The sequence below is a fragment of the Aphanomyces invadans genome (assembly GCF_000520115.1).
Source record: "Aphanomyces invadans strain NJM9701 unplaced genomic scaffold supercont1.1, whole genome shotgun sequence".
In the NCBI taxonomy this organism is placed as follows: domain Eukaryota; phylum Oomycota; class Saprolegniomycetes; order Saprolegniales; family Verrucalvaceae; genus Aphanomyces; species Aphanomyces invadans.
This window is the reverse complement of record NW_008580146.1, coordinates 2,584,406-2,599,431: the sequence shown is the minus strand read 5'-3', so window position 1 is coordinate 2,599,431 and position 15,026 is coordinate 2,584,406. Positions and strand designations below refer to the sequence as shown.

Genomic DNA, 15,026 nt, shown 5'->3' with positions numbered 1-15,026 from the left:
AGACAGCACCCACACGGCTGCACACTCATGCCAAGCTTTGTTGGGGGGGGGTCGAACGCTGTCTTGGAGTCGTTTTCCAAGGGGCGTTGCCGTTGCGGATACGACGTCAAAACATCGAATCCCATCGCACGATAAGAACCGTCCGGCCTTTCTTTGACTTGGAGTTTGTATACGAGTGGGCCGTTTCGCGGTGGAAGGTTTGCCGAGTTTTCCATCAAGTTCGAACCTTTTTTGCCAAGCGCTGCTCACTTGTGTCTTTTCGATGTCGGCAGACATTGCAAGCAATCCGTTGCGCGTACTACACAGCGAGTATGAGGTATGCGTAGGCATGGCAACTAGAGTAACGTGTCGTCTTATGTCGTGCCATCTTTACCAGGCGCGGCTGGTCAAAGGCCAGGCAATCAATTCACTCAAGTCGCCACCATCGACAACTCGTCACGCCCGCCAACCCCCACCCAATGTGGAAAACTGCAGCCAGCGGCCACTTCGGGGAGCCCGTCCGATTGTGACATCACCCAACACAAAGGCCCCTACAGCCCATGCACCACGGTACCTGCGATGCCTTGACGACATCTAGCATTAACATGTACCTAGCCGATCCAAATATGTGTACAGCGATCGCTTCATCCCTTCTCGAATCGGATCCAACCTCGAGGCCAACTTTCATCTATTGCCCGATGCAACCGCATCGCCATATCCACCATCGAAACGCAACCAAGTCCACGCGCCTAACAAGATGCCCTCTGCGGTTCCAACCTCGACAAAGAACCAAGAAGAGCTTAGCGTTCTGTTGCAGCGTGAATACCTCGGTGTCGAACCCTCGACGGCAGCGGCGTTGCCCCCACAACCGCCGACCAACATGAGCTTGGCACAGCCACCGTCAACGTCGCTCAGTGCACGCCGCAATCTGTATCGATATCAAACTCCACGTGACGTCGTCTCATCGACCGCGACACCACTGACAAAACGCAACCCGTAAGCTGTCGCCTCTTTGTGATTCCCAGCCATGTACTTACACCTATAGTCAGGCTTGCAGCGATGAACCAGCCCATATCAAAACAACGCAAGATCGCCAAATCGCCGTTCAAGATTCTGGACGCCCCAGCTCTTCAAGACGACTTTTACCTCAATTTAGTCGATTGGTCCTCGACCAACGTCCTGGCCGTGGGCCTTGGCACGGCCGTGTACCTCTGGAGCGCATGTACGAGCAAGGTCACGAAGCTCTGTGAGTTGTCGACGATGGTCACGTCTGTGTCGTGGACCGTCCGTGGCACGCATCTCGCGGTTGGCACGCATCACGGGGACGTTCACCTGTGGGACACAACGTTAAACAAGCGTGTTCGAGTCATGGGGTGCGTTCACCGGCTCCACCAGCATCGCACGCCTAACGATGAAGTTCACGTATGGTGCTACATAGGGGTCACACCGAGCGCGTGGGAACACTGGCGTGGAACGCGACGGTGTTAGCGTCGGGTAGTCGGTACGTCTCCAGCAGCCAGGAGCTCAACTGGTTGCTCATCATGACAATAGCGACAAGACTATTTGCATGCGCGACCCAAGATGCCCCATGGACGTCACATCTATCTTGCAAGGTCACAAGCAAGAGATTTGCGGCTTGAAATGGTCGTTTGACGACCAGCAGTTGGCCTCTGGCGGAAACGACAACAAGGTGCGTTATGCACTTCCTTCGCTGCATGACCAACCTGCATTGTGTTATGTAGCTCATGATCTGGAATTGCCATGCCCCCCACCCCGTGCTACGGTTTACAGACCACTCGGCGGCAGTCAAGGCAATTGCTTGGTCGCCCCATCAGCTCGGACTGTTGGCGTCCGGTGGCGGCACTGCAGATCGCTGCATTCGTTTCTGGAACACGTTGCAAGGTCACGGTTTGCAAGCCATCGACACTGGGTCCCAAGTGTGCAACCTCCTCTGGTCAAAAAATAGCAACGAAATCGTGAGCACCCACGGGTACTCGCTCAATCAAGTAATTGTGTGGAAGTACCCGAGCATGACCAAGGTCGCGACACTGACGGGCCACACGTATCGCGTCCTTCATCTTGCCATGTCGCCCAACGGCCAAACGATTGTCACTGGCGCGGGGGATGAAACCCTCCGTTTTTGGAACGCATTTGCCCCATCTACGTCAGCTTCGACATTGTCATCGCTCATGTTGCCGCTGGGACGCCACAACATTCGATGACGTGGTCGCCAAGCCAACTACATAGACCTCCCTCCGATTGTCGTTTACTCCGTAGTACCTGTGAACTGACATGACGTCGCCAATTCGAGAACGTTCATTCGTGGGTGGCTGTCTTGTGGCGGTGGCCAATGGCTTTGCGACCCAAATTACAAATTGGAAACTTAACCAGATTTCGCACTTCAGAGAGCATCTGGTTCATCACCAATGGAACTGGACTCTCGCCCGACCTCAACGAGACATCCCCGACGCAGTCCCCCTCGTTTCTGGGCCCACTCCACGCACATACTTTTCGAATACGTTTTGGTGCATGGCGAGGCACCTTCAGCTGGTTGCTTTCCGTTCCAATCTCTTCACTTGTTGGTTTGGTGGTCTGCACCTTCTTAAGTACGTCTGAGGTCGAGGTGTGCCAAAGGACATACAAATCAGAGACTTATCTGAATGCCGCACGTTAGAGGATTGACCATCGTACTTGAGAGGAGTGTGACGTATCTTGCAGCCACCATACAAATGTGAAGTATTTTGCATCGGCATCGAATCAAGTTGCACATGAAGCGCTCATTTGGAATTTTCCACGATGGCAACTCCGTTGAAGCTGGTCGTGGAGGGCATGCGATGCCAGAGCAAGTGCGCCCGACGCATTCGAGAAGCGCTCGAGGGCGTCCCTGGCGTCGCGTCCGCGGACGTGCGGTTCCAAGACAAGAGCGCGATCGTCACGTTTGCCGATGGTCACGCGCCAGTGTCTGTGGTGGACCTGATCCAGACCGTCCGTGGGCTGGATGCAGGCCTCAACAAGCACTACGACGCCTACCTTCCAGATGATGACCGGCGTGCGCGAACTGTTGTGCTCCACATCGAGGGGATGAGCTGTATGCAGAACTGTGCACGCAAGGTAGAAGGCGCACTCGCCAACGCGGCCGGCGTCAAGTCGGCCAAAGTCAACTTTGAACAGAAACAAGCTACGGTAGTCATTGAGCCTGGCAGCCGCATCACCGAAGACGACTTGATCTCGACAGTTCAGGGTGCCGGGAAGAAGTTTATCGCGTCCGTGTACGTCAGCTCGCCTCGTTTGGAGGCGTCCGAACAGCAGCACAACGCCTCACGAGACAGACTTCCATCGGTCGTTCCTGCCGCTATTGCTCCTAGCAAGGCTCCTGCCGCCAAGCCATCCGGGACTGCGTCGTCGCGTGTCACCCTGGCTGTGTCGGGCATGACGTGCAACTCGTGCGCCAATTCCGTCGAGTCGGCTTTACGGGCCACCGCCGGTGTCGAATCTTGCGTCGTAAACTTTGCCACGGAGAGCGCAAACGTCAAATTTGTGCCCGCGACGATCGGGATTCGATCGCTGATTGAAGTCATCGAAGGCATTGGGTACAAAGCATCGGTTGTGACTGGCAGTGCTGTGGTCCAGTCGGACGACAACCGGCAAGCCGACATTGCCAAGTGGCGCAGCAACTTTTTCGTCGCGCTCGTGTTCACGTTCCCGATCATGATCGTCATGACGTTGCTGGACAACATTGCGCCGATCGCGTCCGGGCTGCACACCCCCGTGTTCGACGTCAAGGGGTCTACGTGGAATAACCTCATTCTGTTCTTGTACGTCGTGTGTAGTTTGAGACCCATTTGAGTCTTCATTTCCGAGCAATTCGTCGCTCGTGTCCAGCAACGTTTTGACAGATGACACGTTAGGCTGGCGACTCCCGTTCAATTTTATTGCGCGCGTCGCTTTCACGCCGACGCGTGGAATGGTGTGAAGCATCGGTCCCTCGGCATGTCGTTCCTCGTGTCCATGGGCACGAACGCCGCGTATTTTTTCGCCGTCTTCAGCGATCTCCGCTGCTTGTACCTCCATGACCCGAGCTTTGGGGTTCCAGACATGTACATGACGTCGTCGATGCTTGTGACGTTCATCGCGTTGGGCAAGACGCTGGAGGCGATCGCAAAGGGCCGGACGAACGAAGCGTTGCGCAAGCTGTTTGACCTGCAAGCCAAGGTATGCCGTTCTTTGTCGACAAAACAGCGAGTGGCAGCGCAAGTCGCTCTCGATGACGCGTTGCGACTTAAACAACGACGCGACGGGGTATTCAATCGTATGCGGTGGTTCTTGTAGGTGGCGACTCTCGTGGTGACGACGGACGGCCACCCCTCCATCGAAAATGTCGTCCCGATTGAATTGGTCCAACGTGGCGACATCCTCAAGGTCGTCCGCGGGACGAGCGTGCCAGCCGACGGCGTTATCACGCAGGGTGAAGGCCGCTTGGATGAGTCCATGCTGACGGGGGAATCGCGCTTGGTTTGTGCCGTGTTTGTGCCGATGCATGCCACCACTGACGTCGTCGGCGATAGATCAAAAAGAGCGCGGACGACACTGTCCTTGGCGCGACGATAAACGTGGACGGGCTCTTCTACATGCGTGTGACGGGTGTGGGTCGCGACACAGCATTGAGCCAAATCGTGCGCCTGGTCGAAGACGCACAAACGTCGAAAGCGCCGATTCAAGCGTATGCGGACCAGGTACTACCCGTCGTTGGTTTCGGCAACCCGGCGGCGCGATCCGTTGGGCTCATGGATATATATATGTCATGTAGGTAGCTGCGGTGTTTGTGCCGGTCGTTGTCGTGCTGTCGACGGTGACGTTGCTCGTGTGGTACGCTCTGGGCACGTTCGGGATGGTCGACTTGCCCCAGCACACGAGTGCCTTTTTGTTTGCGTTCAATTTTGCCATCTCGACGCTGGTCGTGGCATGTCCGTGCGCGTTGGGGTTGGCGACGCCGACGGCTGTGATGGTCGGGACCGGCGTCGGGGCATCGCTGGGCATCCTCATCAAGGGCGGCGAGCCACTCGAGGCTGCCAACCACGTCGACACGGTGCTTTTCGACAAGACGGGCACCCTCACGAACGGGACACCGTCGGTGACGGACGTAATCGTTCTTTCGTCTGCCGACGACGACGACGACGGCACCATGTTGACCCCGGACGACCTAGTGTTCCTCGCGGCGTCGGCCGAGCTTGGCAGTGAGCATCCCCTTGGCCGTGCAATTGTAAATCACGCCAAGCTTCTCGCCAAGCCGCTGGAGGCCCCCGTGACGTTCCGGGCTGTGTCGGGGAAGGGCATTTCCGTCGAGCTTCAAAACGACACGGTGCACTTGGGCAACTTGGACTATATGAACGAGTGTGGCCTTCAGTGGGGCAAGAGTCGCATGGGGCGACAGGGCTCGATGGACGAACGTGCCAAGCTGGAAGCCGCTGGCAAGACCGTCATCTACATGGGGTTGTGCGACCGCGTCGTGGCGCTGTTTGGAATTTCGGACGCCGCCAGAGCCGACGCACGAAGTACCGTTGCCCAGCTGCATGCCCGTGGCATGGCTGTGTACATGGTCACGGGCGACAACCGACGCACGGCGCATTGGATCGCAGAGCAAGTCGGGATTCCAGTGCACCACGTGATGGCGGAAGTCTTGCCATCCAACAAAGTCGCCAAGGTACGTTGTGGTAGGCAGCTCGATCGCGTGAGAATTCGGGCTGGCGCTTTCGTTGCAAGCAATGTTTGGCGGTTTGAACAACGAGCGCATGCATGACGCGGTTGCTTTGACTAGGTCCAAGAGCTCCAGGCGTCGGGGCGAGTGGTCGCCATGGTTGGCGACGGTATCAACGACGCCCCAGCGCTGGCGCAGGCAAACCTGGGCATTGCCATCGGAGCCGGCACCGACATCGCCATGGAAACCGCTCAGATGGTCCTCATGAAGAGCTCGCTCAAGGTACAAAACACTCGCCAAACGGCACGTTGCGCGGAGCTCATTCCGCCACTAGGATGTGGTGGTCGCGTTTGATTTGTCCCAGACCATCTACCGCCGCATCCAACTCAACTTTGTGTGGGCCATGGGGTATAACATCGTGCTGCTTCCGCTGGCGGCCGGCGTCCTCTACGGCTTCCACATCGAGATCCCGCCCATGTTTGCCGGAGCCGCCATGGCGTTCTCGTCCGTGTCGGTTTTGGCGTCGTCGCTCGCGCTCAAGTGGTACCAGCCCCCGACAGAGTTCACCATTCCCCACATCCGCCCCCGCGTCGACAAGACGGACGAACGCACACCGTTGCTGCAGGTGTAGTTATATGAACGTGGTTAGGTAGTACAGGTCTATTCATGCGCATCTCGTCGCGTCCTTTGTAGCGATGCATGACGACCACCGCATGCATGGCTGCCTGAACTGAACGGGGCTCCACACGCCATCGCCGCAACCGAGCATCACTCGCGTCGTCGATGCGTTCGTTCTGCGGCGAGTCGCCGTTCCCAATCGCATTGAAAGTGGAATGGACAAGCTCGACCATCGAGTGCAGCCATGAATCAGCGTCAGATCCGCTTGCTTGTGCAGATTATCTCACTCCTCTCCTGCCCTTGTCCCCACGTCTCACAGCGCATTCGCTCGACCTGTCCTACATGTCCACGTAGCGGCGCGTGCGTACACTGCCGCGACATCTTCGTCGGGAGGCACTTGCCAGGGGAACGTCCCTTGTTGCATGTTTAGTACTTCATTGTGCCACGCCCTGGATTGAGCCATGGCAGCCCGTGTGAATATGCACTTCATCGCGCAGGCCGTGTCGTTGTAAGAGCCGTTTGGTCGGTTCGCTGTTGACGTCAAACGGAGCAGGTCCATCCTCTTGAAGGAAAACCATGGCTGCAGACAACGGCGACGGACCTTCGCACGCGGTCGAGGATGAACGCGAGTGGTCTACCCTGGTCAACGGGCGGAGTTGTTGGACGAGTTGTCGACCACTATCCAAGCTTGCAAGACCAAGAGCATTCCGCGTCGCTGGGATGGGCAACGTGAGCGGGAATACGTGGACAGGAAATGCGCCACCGTTGAGGTTGTGCAACCCTTGGGCGAGTGAATAGCGGCGGCGGACACCGATTGCAGCCCAAACATCACCGAGCAGTTGACGCTGTGGCACCAAACCAACGGAGTGGACCTTGACGTTCAAGTGCGCCCACGACGAATCGGACCTGGAAGGCGTGCGCAAGGCGGACGCTGTGTAACAGCGGCGCGACACGAGATATATTGTGTCGATGTGACGTCGAGCGTCGCGACAAGCAACCGCAGGACGCGAGTCTGTTGTCGGACGCGCCGCCCATCCCGTACTTCATGGACATGGAAACGGGATTGGGTTGGCATTGCCATGAAGCGATGCCTCCGGATATATCCGGAATTTCTCCCATACAAAATGACTGGCTAGAAAACTGGACCTGGTGCGGAAACCGGGGCATTCGACACCCGTCACGATGGCCGCAAGCAAGACGGACAACCAACGCGCCGCCACGACCGACGACGAGATTGTCGTGGAAGATGACGAACAGATCGAAGACAAGTCGTTCTCGGAGCTGGGTGTGAACCCGGCTCTGTGCGAGTCGATCGCGGCTCTCGGATGGACGCGGCCGAGTAAAATCCAGCAAAAGAGTTTGCCGCCAGCGTTGGCCGGGAAAGACATCATCGGGCTCGCTGAGACCGGGTCGGGCAAGACGGGGGCGTTCGTGATTCCGATTTTGCAGGACTTGCTGGCGTCTCCTCAGCGCCTCTTTGCGTTGGTGCTGGCGCCGACGCGCGAACTGGCTTTCCAAATCTCGGAACAGTTTGAAGCACTCGGGTCATCCATTGGACTCAAGTGCGCATGCGTTGTCGGTGGGATTGACATGATGAACCAGCAAGTCGCGCTGGCTAAGAAACCACACGTGGTGATTGCAACTCCCGGTCGGTTGGTGGACCACTTGGAGAACACCAAGGGATTCAGCCTGCGCACGATGAAGTACCTCGTGCTGGACGAAGCGGATCGCATGCTCAGCATGGACTTTGAAGAAGAGATCAACCAGATCATCCAGCTCATGCCGAACGAGCGCCGCACGTACCTCTTCAGTGCCACCATGACGTCCAAGGTCGCCAAGTTGCAGCGCGCATCGCTCAAGAGTCCGGTCAAGGTCGAAATCACGCACAAGTTCGCCACGCCCGAAACACTCGCGCAAAAGTACTTGTTCATCCCTGCCAAGTACAAGGACTGCTACCTCGCCTACGTCCTGAACGAATTTGCGGGCCAGAGCATGCTCATCTTTGCCTCCACATGCAATGGCACGCAGCGCATGACGCTCATGCTGCGATCCCTCGGCTTTCCTGCGATCTGTCTGCACGGCCAAATGACGCAGCCCAACCGCCTCGGTGCCCTCAATAAGTTCAAGGCCAAGCAGCGGTCGATTTTGGTGTGCACGGATGTAGCGTCCCGCGGGCTCGACATCCCGAGCGTCGACGTCGTCATCAACTATGACATTCCTACCAACGGCAAAGATTACATTCATCGCGTCGGCCGGACGGCGCGCGCCGGACGCGCTGGTATTGCGCTCTCGTTCGTGACGCAATACGACGTCGAGCTGTACCAGCGCATTGAACACTTGCTGGGGAAGAAGCTCGACGCGTACGCATGCGAAGAAAGCACAGTCCTCGTCATGCTCGAGCGCGTGGGCGAGGCTCAGCGAGCCGCCACGATTGAGCTCAAGGAAGAGACGAGCAAGGGCACAGGCAAGCGCGCACGGTATGGTAAGAACCACGAAGGCGACGGCGACGGCGATGACGAAAGCAGCAACAAGCGGCCGTACAAGTCGTCCAAGAAGATGCAGCAAGGCAAAGGAAATCGTGGCGGCATGAAGAAGGGTGGCGGACGAAAATTTTAATAAGTTAACATGTGCATGACGTGTCGAGGCATGGGCACGACTCGGAGCAACACCACACACGCGCGCAGCTAGCAGCTGGAGCCGCAACGGAGTGCGCGGTGGCTCGCTCAGTACCCTTCGAACGGCAGCTATCCCGGCGACAAGGACGACTTGTTGGTGCGGTTGTTGCTTTGCCGGCAACGGCTTACGAGCTAGTGTCCTTTTCCAGCATGTCGGATCGAGTCGTCGGGCGCTTGTGCCACAGGGATATCTTCCGCCACTGGTTCACGATGGTCATGATCGCCATGGGCCACAGGATGTTGAGCACGATGCCGAGGAAGCACCCGAACCGCCCGTAAAACCACAGACTAACGGCGGACACGGTGAGAAGGAGCGAGAGCGCCAAATCGACGGTCGGCAGGCCAATCGATTTGGGATTGTCCTGGATGAACTGCGCCAGGTCGGCGTCGCCCAACGGGTCCGTGTACATGAGGTAGAGCGACGACTCGCAGATCCCGATGATGGACCACCCCGACGCAAACCAAATCTTGCCGACGTACCAGACCGTCAGCAACGTCGTCTTGTCGTCAGTCGGGCACTGAAACAGCACCGACTGGATCGTGGTAAACATGAGGGCGTTAATCACGCCCGCCGTCGTCCACGTGTTCCGCGTCGCTTCCCTCGCCCCGACCGACTCGGACTTCTCCTCGACCATGTCGACCGCGACGAACGATGAAAAGACATGCCGGCAGTACACAGTGCATGCCACGAGCGCCGTGTACGGCAGTGCAAAGTACATCCCCTGCTCGGTCGTGGACAGGCAGCCCGGCGCGATGGTTGCTCCGACGACCCCAATCGTCATGTTGTAGGCCGCGGTGGCTCCGACAGCCCACGTGATCATGCGGAACACGCGCTTCGTTGCGGCATGCCGCGCCAACGCGGTCGTCCCAGCCGACCGTGCCGTCCCATGGCACGCGACTTTGACGGGCTCGGGCATCCCAGCACGTTTTCCGTTGATGCTGGTTACGACCGGTTACGTTCGTTTCACAACCGAGCACGCATTACGTTGATCATGGCGACGTTTTCGCTCGGACGCATGCACTTGTTGCACGACGGTCGGCAGTCGAGCTGGTCACCGTCTTTGACCGCATGACGATGGCGGATTCTTTGCTGCCGGCGCGATGACTGCAATCCCACGTCATGAAAACAACTACATCATCCAGCCACGCGCAGTCTTGCTCAAGACGCCAACCGTCCCGACACCACCGTCGATCGTACCATGGAGAAATCATCTTGCTTACAGCACAAACTCCTTCCTACATCGTCGACAAAGAGCCACGTGCTGGACGACCGTGCTGGGCGACCTTGTCCAAGTACCCGCCCTCGTGGCACAACTCAAAAAAGATGCCGGCGCCCGCCCCGACCAACGCGGCCGGCGAGTCGCACTGCACCAACCGCCCCTGGTCAAACACGAGGATGCGGTCCGCGTCCAAGACCGTGTCGAGACGATGCGCGATCGTGAGCACCGTCGACGACGCAAACTCGGTGCGGATCACGCGCTGCAGGTTCTGGTCCGTCTCATGGTCGATGGCGGCCGTGGCTTCGTCCATGACGACGATGCGCGCCTGCCGCAGCAGCGCCCGCGCCATGCACAGCATCTGCCGCTCGCCCACGCTAAAGTTCTCGCCGTTCTCTTCCACGGGACTGTCCAGCTTGCCGTCGACGCCCGCGATGCGGTCCGCCAGACGCACCTTTTGCAAACACCCCCACAGATTCGCGTCCGAGTACTCGCCGAACGGGTCCAGGTAGTTGCGCAGCGTCCCCTTGAACAGCACGGGGGTCTGCGGGATGATGGCGATGCTGCTGCGCAGCGTCTTGACGCCGACGCGCGCAATGTCGACGCCGTCGATCTTGATGCTGCCGGCCGCCAGGTCGTTGATGCGGAAGAGGGCCATGGTCAAGCTCGACTTGCCGGCGCCCGTGCGACCGACGATCCCGACCTTTTCGCCCGACTCGATGTGCACACTCACGTCCTTGAGGACGAGCGGGTCGTTGTCCTTGTACCGGAACGCCATCTTGTCGAACTCGATGTCGCCTTTCGTCGGCCAGTCCTTGGCCACTGCGCCAGCAATCACGCGGGGCGGCTCCGACTCGATGTTGCAGTACTCCGAGACACGTTCCGGGCCGACCATCGAAGTTTCGAGTTGGGACCATCCACCGATAATATACTCACAGAAACCGAGGCTGGAAAAGAGGTAATTGAGCGAGAGCCCAATGAGTCCGGGGGTGATGTAGTCGCGCATAAAGACGAGGGCGAGCGAGATGGCAAAGATGAGGAGTGCGCTCGTGAGCTGGATCCGCAGCGAAAACCACTGCGAGATCACTTGGGCGGCAAATGCAGCTTGGTTGTTGCTATCGACGTTGCGGAAGTGCATGCGCTGGAACCGGCGGAGTTGCTTGTCGCCAAACGCGCGAATCACGAACGTGCCTTCAATCGCTTCCGAGATCAAGTTGAGCAGCGGCGACTTGGTTGTTTTGTTGACGCGCTCCATTTCCCGCGCCGGCTGGACGTAGAATCGACCGATGGCCACGTAAATGTAGACAAGGGGCAGGATGGCGAGCCCGGCGTACTGAATCACGTAGATGGTAGTGCCGAGCGAGCACACCGCGATGAACACCATGGACGTGAAGCCGCTAATGGTCAGAGGCAAGTTGGTATCGATAGTGTTCATATCGTTGGAGAATCGGTTCAGGATGCGGCCCATGGGGTTGGTGTCGAAAAAGCGCATGGGCGCGCGAAGGAGCGACGCCGCCATTTGGTCAAAGAGGACCTTCGAAGCACTGATACCTGCTTGATACACCGCCAACGACCGCAGCACCGTCGAAAACGCAGCCCCCAGCGAGAGCAAAGCATAGATGCCCAGGTAGTACATCGCGTCATGGAGAAACTGAGTCGGCGCGACCTTGGTCGCCGTGCTGCTCCACGAACTCAGCCACAAGTCGCTCGACACCATCAGCGCTTGCCACAGCGCGAGCACAAAGAATAAGTACCAAAATGCAGGCCATCCCCCCGATGCGGCCAAGTAAGCTTGGAACACGGCAGTCGACACGCGGCCGGCCGATCGTTCTTCTTCAAGGATGAGCTTGCCGTCATCGTACGATGGCAGCACAGACGACTCGAACGGAGTAAACACTAGGCCGTCAAAGTTCCGCGGCAGGGGAGTCGAAGCTGACGGTGTCAACAGCAGCGGCGCATCACCCGATCCAATGGCGCCATGACGAAGGACTTGCTCGTCCGGGTTGCAGTCGCCCTCCATGTGCCGGTAGCCTTTTCGAGCAGCCAGGGGCTCTACGACCTGCGGCGCCATGTCGCGTTCACTTTCGACCAATGTTTCGACTAAGTTGCCTCTTTTGACTTCGAGGATGCGGTCGATAAACTTGGACGCGATGATCTCGGGGGAGTGCGTGACGAGGACGATTGTCTTGTGGCGCAGCAGACCGAGAAAGCACTTGGTGAAGATCTCGTTTTGCACGATCGCGTCGACGGCCGACAGCGGCGAGTCCAAGATGAAAATGTCGGCGTCGCTGTAGCACGCCCGCGCCAGACTGATGCGCGCCTTTTGTCCGCCAGACAAGTTGACCCCCTTCTGGCCGATCTCGGTCCGGTCGCCGGCCGCAAACAGCGCCAGGTCCTTCGTCAGCGCACACGCTTCCAACACGTTGGCGTACTTGACGCGGTCGTACGGCTTGCCAAACAAAATGTTTTCCCGAATCGTCAAGTTTTGGATCCACGCTTGCTGCGAAAAGTACGCGACGCGGCCGCCCACAAACACCGTGCCTTCGTACTTGTCCATTTCGCCGAGCAGCGCCGCGCACAGCGACGACTTGCCTTCGCCGACCGACCCATGGACCACGACAAACTCGCCGCGCTGGACGGTCAAGTTGACGTCCGTGAACAGCGGCTTGGCGGCGTCCCACCCAAAGCTCGCATGGTCCACTTGAATGTCGATGTTTTCAGCGGCGAATGTCGCCAGGTCCGCCGCGTTGACGGTCACCGGTGTCAAGATCTGCGCCGTGTCGCGGTCAGCCATGTCGAAGTACTCCATGAATCGGTTCAGCGCCACCAATGCTTGCATGAGGCTCGAAATGATGTTGGGCAGCGTGAGCATGGGGTACTTCAGCAGTGTAAACAAACTGAGTGCCGTGAAAAGCTTGGACGCGGGGAGCGGCTCGTGCATGACCATCGTGTACGTGGCAAAGGATGCGATCGTGACGAGGGCCGGGCCGAGGTAGAGGATGACAATGCTGGCCGTGAACCGCATGAAGATGCGCCACAGCGTCGTGAGTTCGGCATTGCGTTCGGCGGCAATCTTGTCGCCAAACTTCTCTTCCCACGCGTTCAGCTTGATGATTTGCATGGCGCCAAAGACCTCGTTGATGGTTTTCATGCGGGTGTCCTTGTCCTTCATGAGTTGTTCGAACCCGTTGCGGATGGCAACCGCCACGACTTGGTTGAGCAGCAGGTTGATCGCGATGACGGCGGCGCCAACAAACGTGGCCCACCCGATCACGTCGTACAGCATGACGAGGGTGAGCACGACCTGGAACGGCACGATCCAGAGCTGGTTGGCAAACACGGCAAAGTTGATAATCCACTGGATGTCGTTCGAGAACATGTTGGCGATTTCCCCCGCCGTCTTGTCGCGGCGACATTTGGCGTCCAGATGCAACGACTTTTGAAAAAGCAAATGCTGCAGCGCCGACGTGATTTTGACCGCGATGAGCTGGTTCTGCAGGTTCGAGTGCGCCGACAAGAGCGCGGCGACGACGCGAACGACAAACAGCGACACAACCAGCAGTACCACGTACACCACGTCAAACTCGTTCGTTTCCATGGCCAGCAGAAATTGCTTGAGCACGACAGGGCCGTACAACGTGCCCAGCACATTCCCAATTTGCATCAACCCGATGCCGACGAAGCGCCATCGGAACGTGATCGCGATCGTCCACAAAATCGATCGCGTACGTACGAACGTTGGCTCAAACTCGGCACTCACGACGCGGCAGTGGTTCTCCACCTGCAATGGCCACACGTCCGTCGGGTCCAACTGCCGCGCGTTGCCCAGCTCGAGCAGCGGCGTCGCCCATCCAAAAAACAACTTGGAAAAGACCGACGCCGACTCGACAGGATGTGTCGACGCCGCCGCGTTCGAATGCTTCGCCACGGACTGGTACGTGCTTGTTGGCTGTGTCTTGAGCATGTGCCTGCCGTCGTCGGCGTCGATTCCAAAATGGCGCTGCTGGATGATCGTCTCGTGGAGGTTTCTCCCATTCCGAGGTCGCCGTAATTCCCACGAGGTTACATCCACTGCTTTGATTGGACCCAAAGGTTGGGAAAAACAACGTTCCGACGTGGGGCAAACGGGGAATGTTGGTACCTTCATTCATCGGCGGTCCGACCGTCTGTGGCGCGATGGCCGACTCCCGCCTTCGTGCGCCAGGCGCATCAGGTGGGCACTTGCCCCATCACTGGGCCGTGCACCACCACCACCACCAGTTCGTAGTGTAGCGGCAGCTCCCTTAGCGGCCACTTTGCCCTGCCGACTTTTGTCCAAATGCAGCCAATGTACTCCCCCCTCACGTCGCGATGAACTCCATTGCGATGGCGCGAGATGCCGTTGTTCTCGCTCGCAATGTTTTCGGACGGCATCACCGTAGGCATCAACGATACACTCACGTGGGCCACAATGTAAAGAAGAACGACCTCATGGTGGTGCGAGTGAGCGGTCGGGCCACACAGTTGCCCACGTACTGAATGAAAACCATCGTTCGGGGATGTTCCTGGGCATTCCATTCAAGAATGATCGAAGGTCATGTGAACGAGGGCCATGCGGCCATGACAGCCACTGGGCACGACGTTGACGATAGCATCGGGTAGTACGAAGCATCCAAGTGATGTCGACAGCTCATTCTTTTTCGTTCCAAGGCCGAATACAGGTCTCAGACACATCAGGATCGACCGTGCTTCCAACATCATGCAATTTCGGCTTACGTCAATCGACTCGTTCCATCAAAGGCCCATGAGCCAAGTGAACACTTATACGACAGCTTGCGAGCTCATCACCTTGTCCAAGTACCC

General features: G+C 58.1%; 5 protein-coding genes across 6 annotated transcripts; 3 read left to right on the top strand and 2 right to left on the bottom strand.

Moving 5' to 3' along the window:
• The first annotated feature begins 238 nt into the window (after positions 1 to 238).
• H310_00786 (hypothetical protein) lies at positions 239 to 2,378 on the top strand. The gene is made up of 7 exons (XM_008863684.1): positions 239 to 316; positions 377 to 549; positions 595 to 975; positions 1,029 to 1,352; positions 1,418 to 1,480; positions 1,531 to 1,669; positions 1,722 to 2,378. The coding sequence occupies exons 1-7, from the start codon at positions 263 to 265 to the stop codon at positions 2,199 to 2,201; spliced, it is 1,614 nt and encodes a 537-aa protein (XP_008861906.1). The 5' UTR covers positions 239 to 262; the 3' UTR covers positions 2,202 to 2,378.
• Positions 2,379 to 2,771: 393 nt separating this feature from the next.
• Positions 2,772 to 7,345, top strand: H310_00785. Of its 2 annotated transcripts, XM_008863682.1 has the most exons (8): positions 2,772 to 3,794; positions 3,888 to 4,191; positions 4,309 to 4,491; positions 4,545 to 4,712; positions 4,787 to 5,680; positions 5,795 to 5,956; positions 6,009 to 6,299; positions 6,368 to 7,345. In XM_008863682.1, the coding sequence occupies exons 1-8, from the start codon at positions 2,776 to 2,778 to the stop codon at positions 6,401 to 6,403; spliced, it is 3,057 nt and encodes a 1,018-aa protein (XP_008861904.1). In that variant the 5' UTR covers positions 2,772 to 2,775; the 3' UTR covers positions 6,404 to 7,345. The 2 variants fall into 2 exon arrangements, with proteins under 2 accessions (XP_008861904.1, XP_008861905.1); XM_008863683.1 differs by having other exon boundaries at positions 6,009 to 7,345.
• Positions 7,346 to 7,404: 59 nt separating this feature from the next.
• H310_00784 (hypothetical protein) lies at positions 7,405 to 9,000 on the top strand. The gene has a single exon (XM_008863681.1). The coding sequence runs from the start codon at positions 7,475 to 7,477 to the stop codon at positions 8,906 to 8,908; it is 1,434 nt and encodes a 477-aa protein (XP_008861903.1). The 5' UTR covers positions 7,405 to 7,474; the 3' UTR covers positions 8,909 to 9,000.
• H310_00783 (hypothetical protein) lies at positions 8,891 to 9,895 on the bottom strand. Its single transcript, XM_008863680.1, has one exon. It carries the CDS (start codon positions 9,882 to 9,884, stop codon positions 9,093 to 9,095), a length of 792 nt encoding a protein of 263 aa, XP_008861902.1. The 5' UTR covers positions 9,885 to 9,895; the 3' UTR covers positions 8,891 to 9,092.
• Positions 9,896 to 10,121: 226 nt separating this feature from the next.
• On the bottom strand, positions 10,122 to 14,298 carry H310_00782 (hypothetical protein). Its single transcript, XM_008863679.1, has one exon. The coding sequence runs from the start codon at positions 14,146 to 14,148 to the stop codon at positions 10,204 to 10,206; it is 3,945 nt and encodes a 1,314-aa protein (XP_008861901.1). The 5' UTR covers positions 14,149 to 14,298; the 3' UTR covers positions 10,122 to 10,203.
• Between the last annotated feature and the right edge of the window lie 728 nt (positions 14,299 to 15,026).

What these genes read in the sequence shown, in the direction of transcription:
- H310_00786 (XM_008863684.1), top strand. Translation starts at nt 263, where the DNA reads ATGTCGGCAGACATTGCAAGCAATCCGTTGCGCGTACTACACAGCGAG. An exon ending in TACTACACAGCGAGTATGAG is followed by an intron (nt 317 to 376) that starts GTATGCGTAGGC and finishes CATCTTTACCAG; the next exon opens with GCGCGGCTGGTCAAAGGCCA. An exon ending in CTGGCGGAAACGACAACAAG is followed by an intron (nt 1,670 to 1,721) that starts GTGCGTTATGCA and finishes TGTGTTATGTAG; the next exon opens with CTCATGATCTGGAATTGCCA.
- H310_00783 (XM_008863680.1), bottom strand. Translation starts at nt 9,884, where the DNA reads ATGCCCGAGCCCGTCAAAGTCGCGTGCCATGGGACGGCACGGTCGGCT.
- H310_00785 (XM_008863682.1), top strand. Translation starts at nt 2,776, where the DNA reads ATGGCAACTCCGTTGAAGCTGGTCGTGGAGGGCATGCGATGCCAGAGC. An exon ending in TTCAAGCGTATGCGGACCAG is followed by an intron (nt 4,713 to 4,786) that starts GTACTACCCGTC and finishes TATGTCATGTAG; the next exon opens with GTAGCTGCGGTGTTTGTGCC. An exon ending in TCATGAAGAGCTCGCTCAAG is followed by an intron (nt 5,957 to 6,008) that starts GTACAAAACACT and finishes TTCCGCCACTAG; the next exon opens with GATGTGGTGGTCGCGTTTGA.
- H310_00784 (XM_008863681.1), top strand. Translation starts at nt 7,475, where the DNA reads ATGGCCGCAAGCAAGACGGACAACCAACGCGCCGCCACGACCGACGAC.
- H310_00782 (XM_008863679.1), bottom strand. Translation starts at nt 14,148, where the DNA reads ATGCTCAAGACACAGCCAACAAGCACGTACCAGTCCGTGGCGAAGCAT.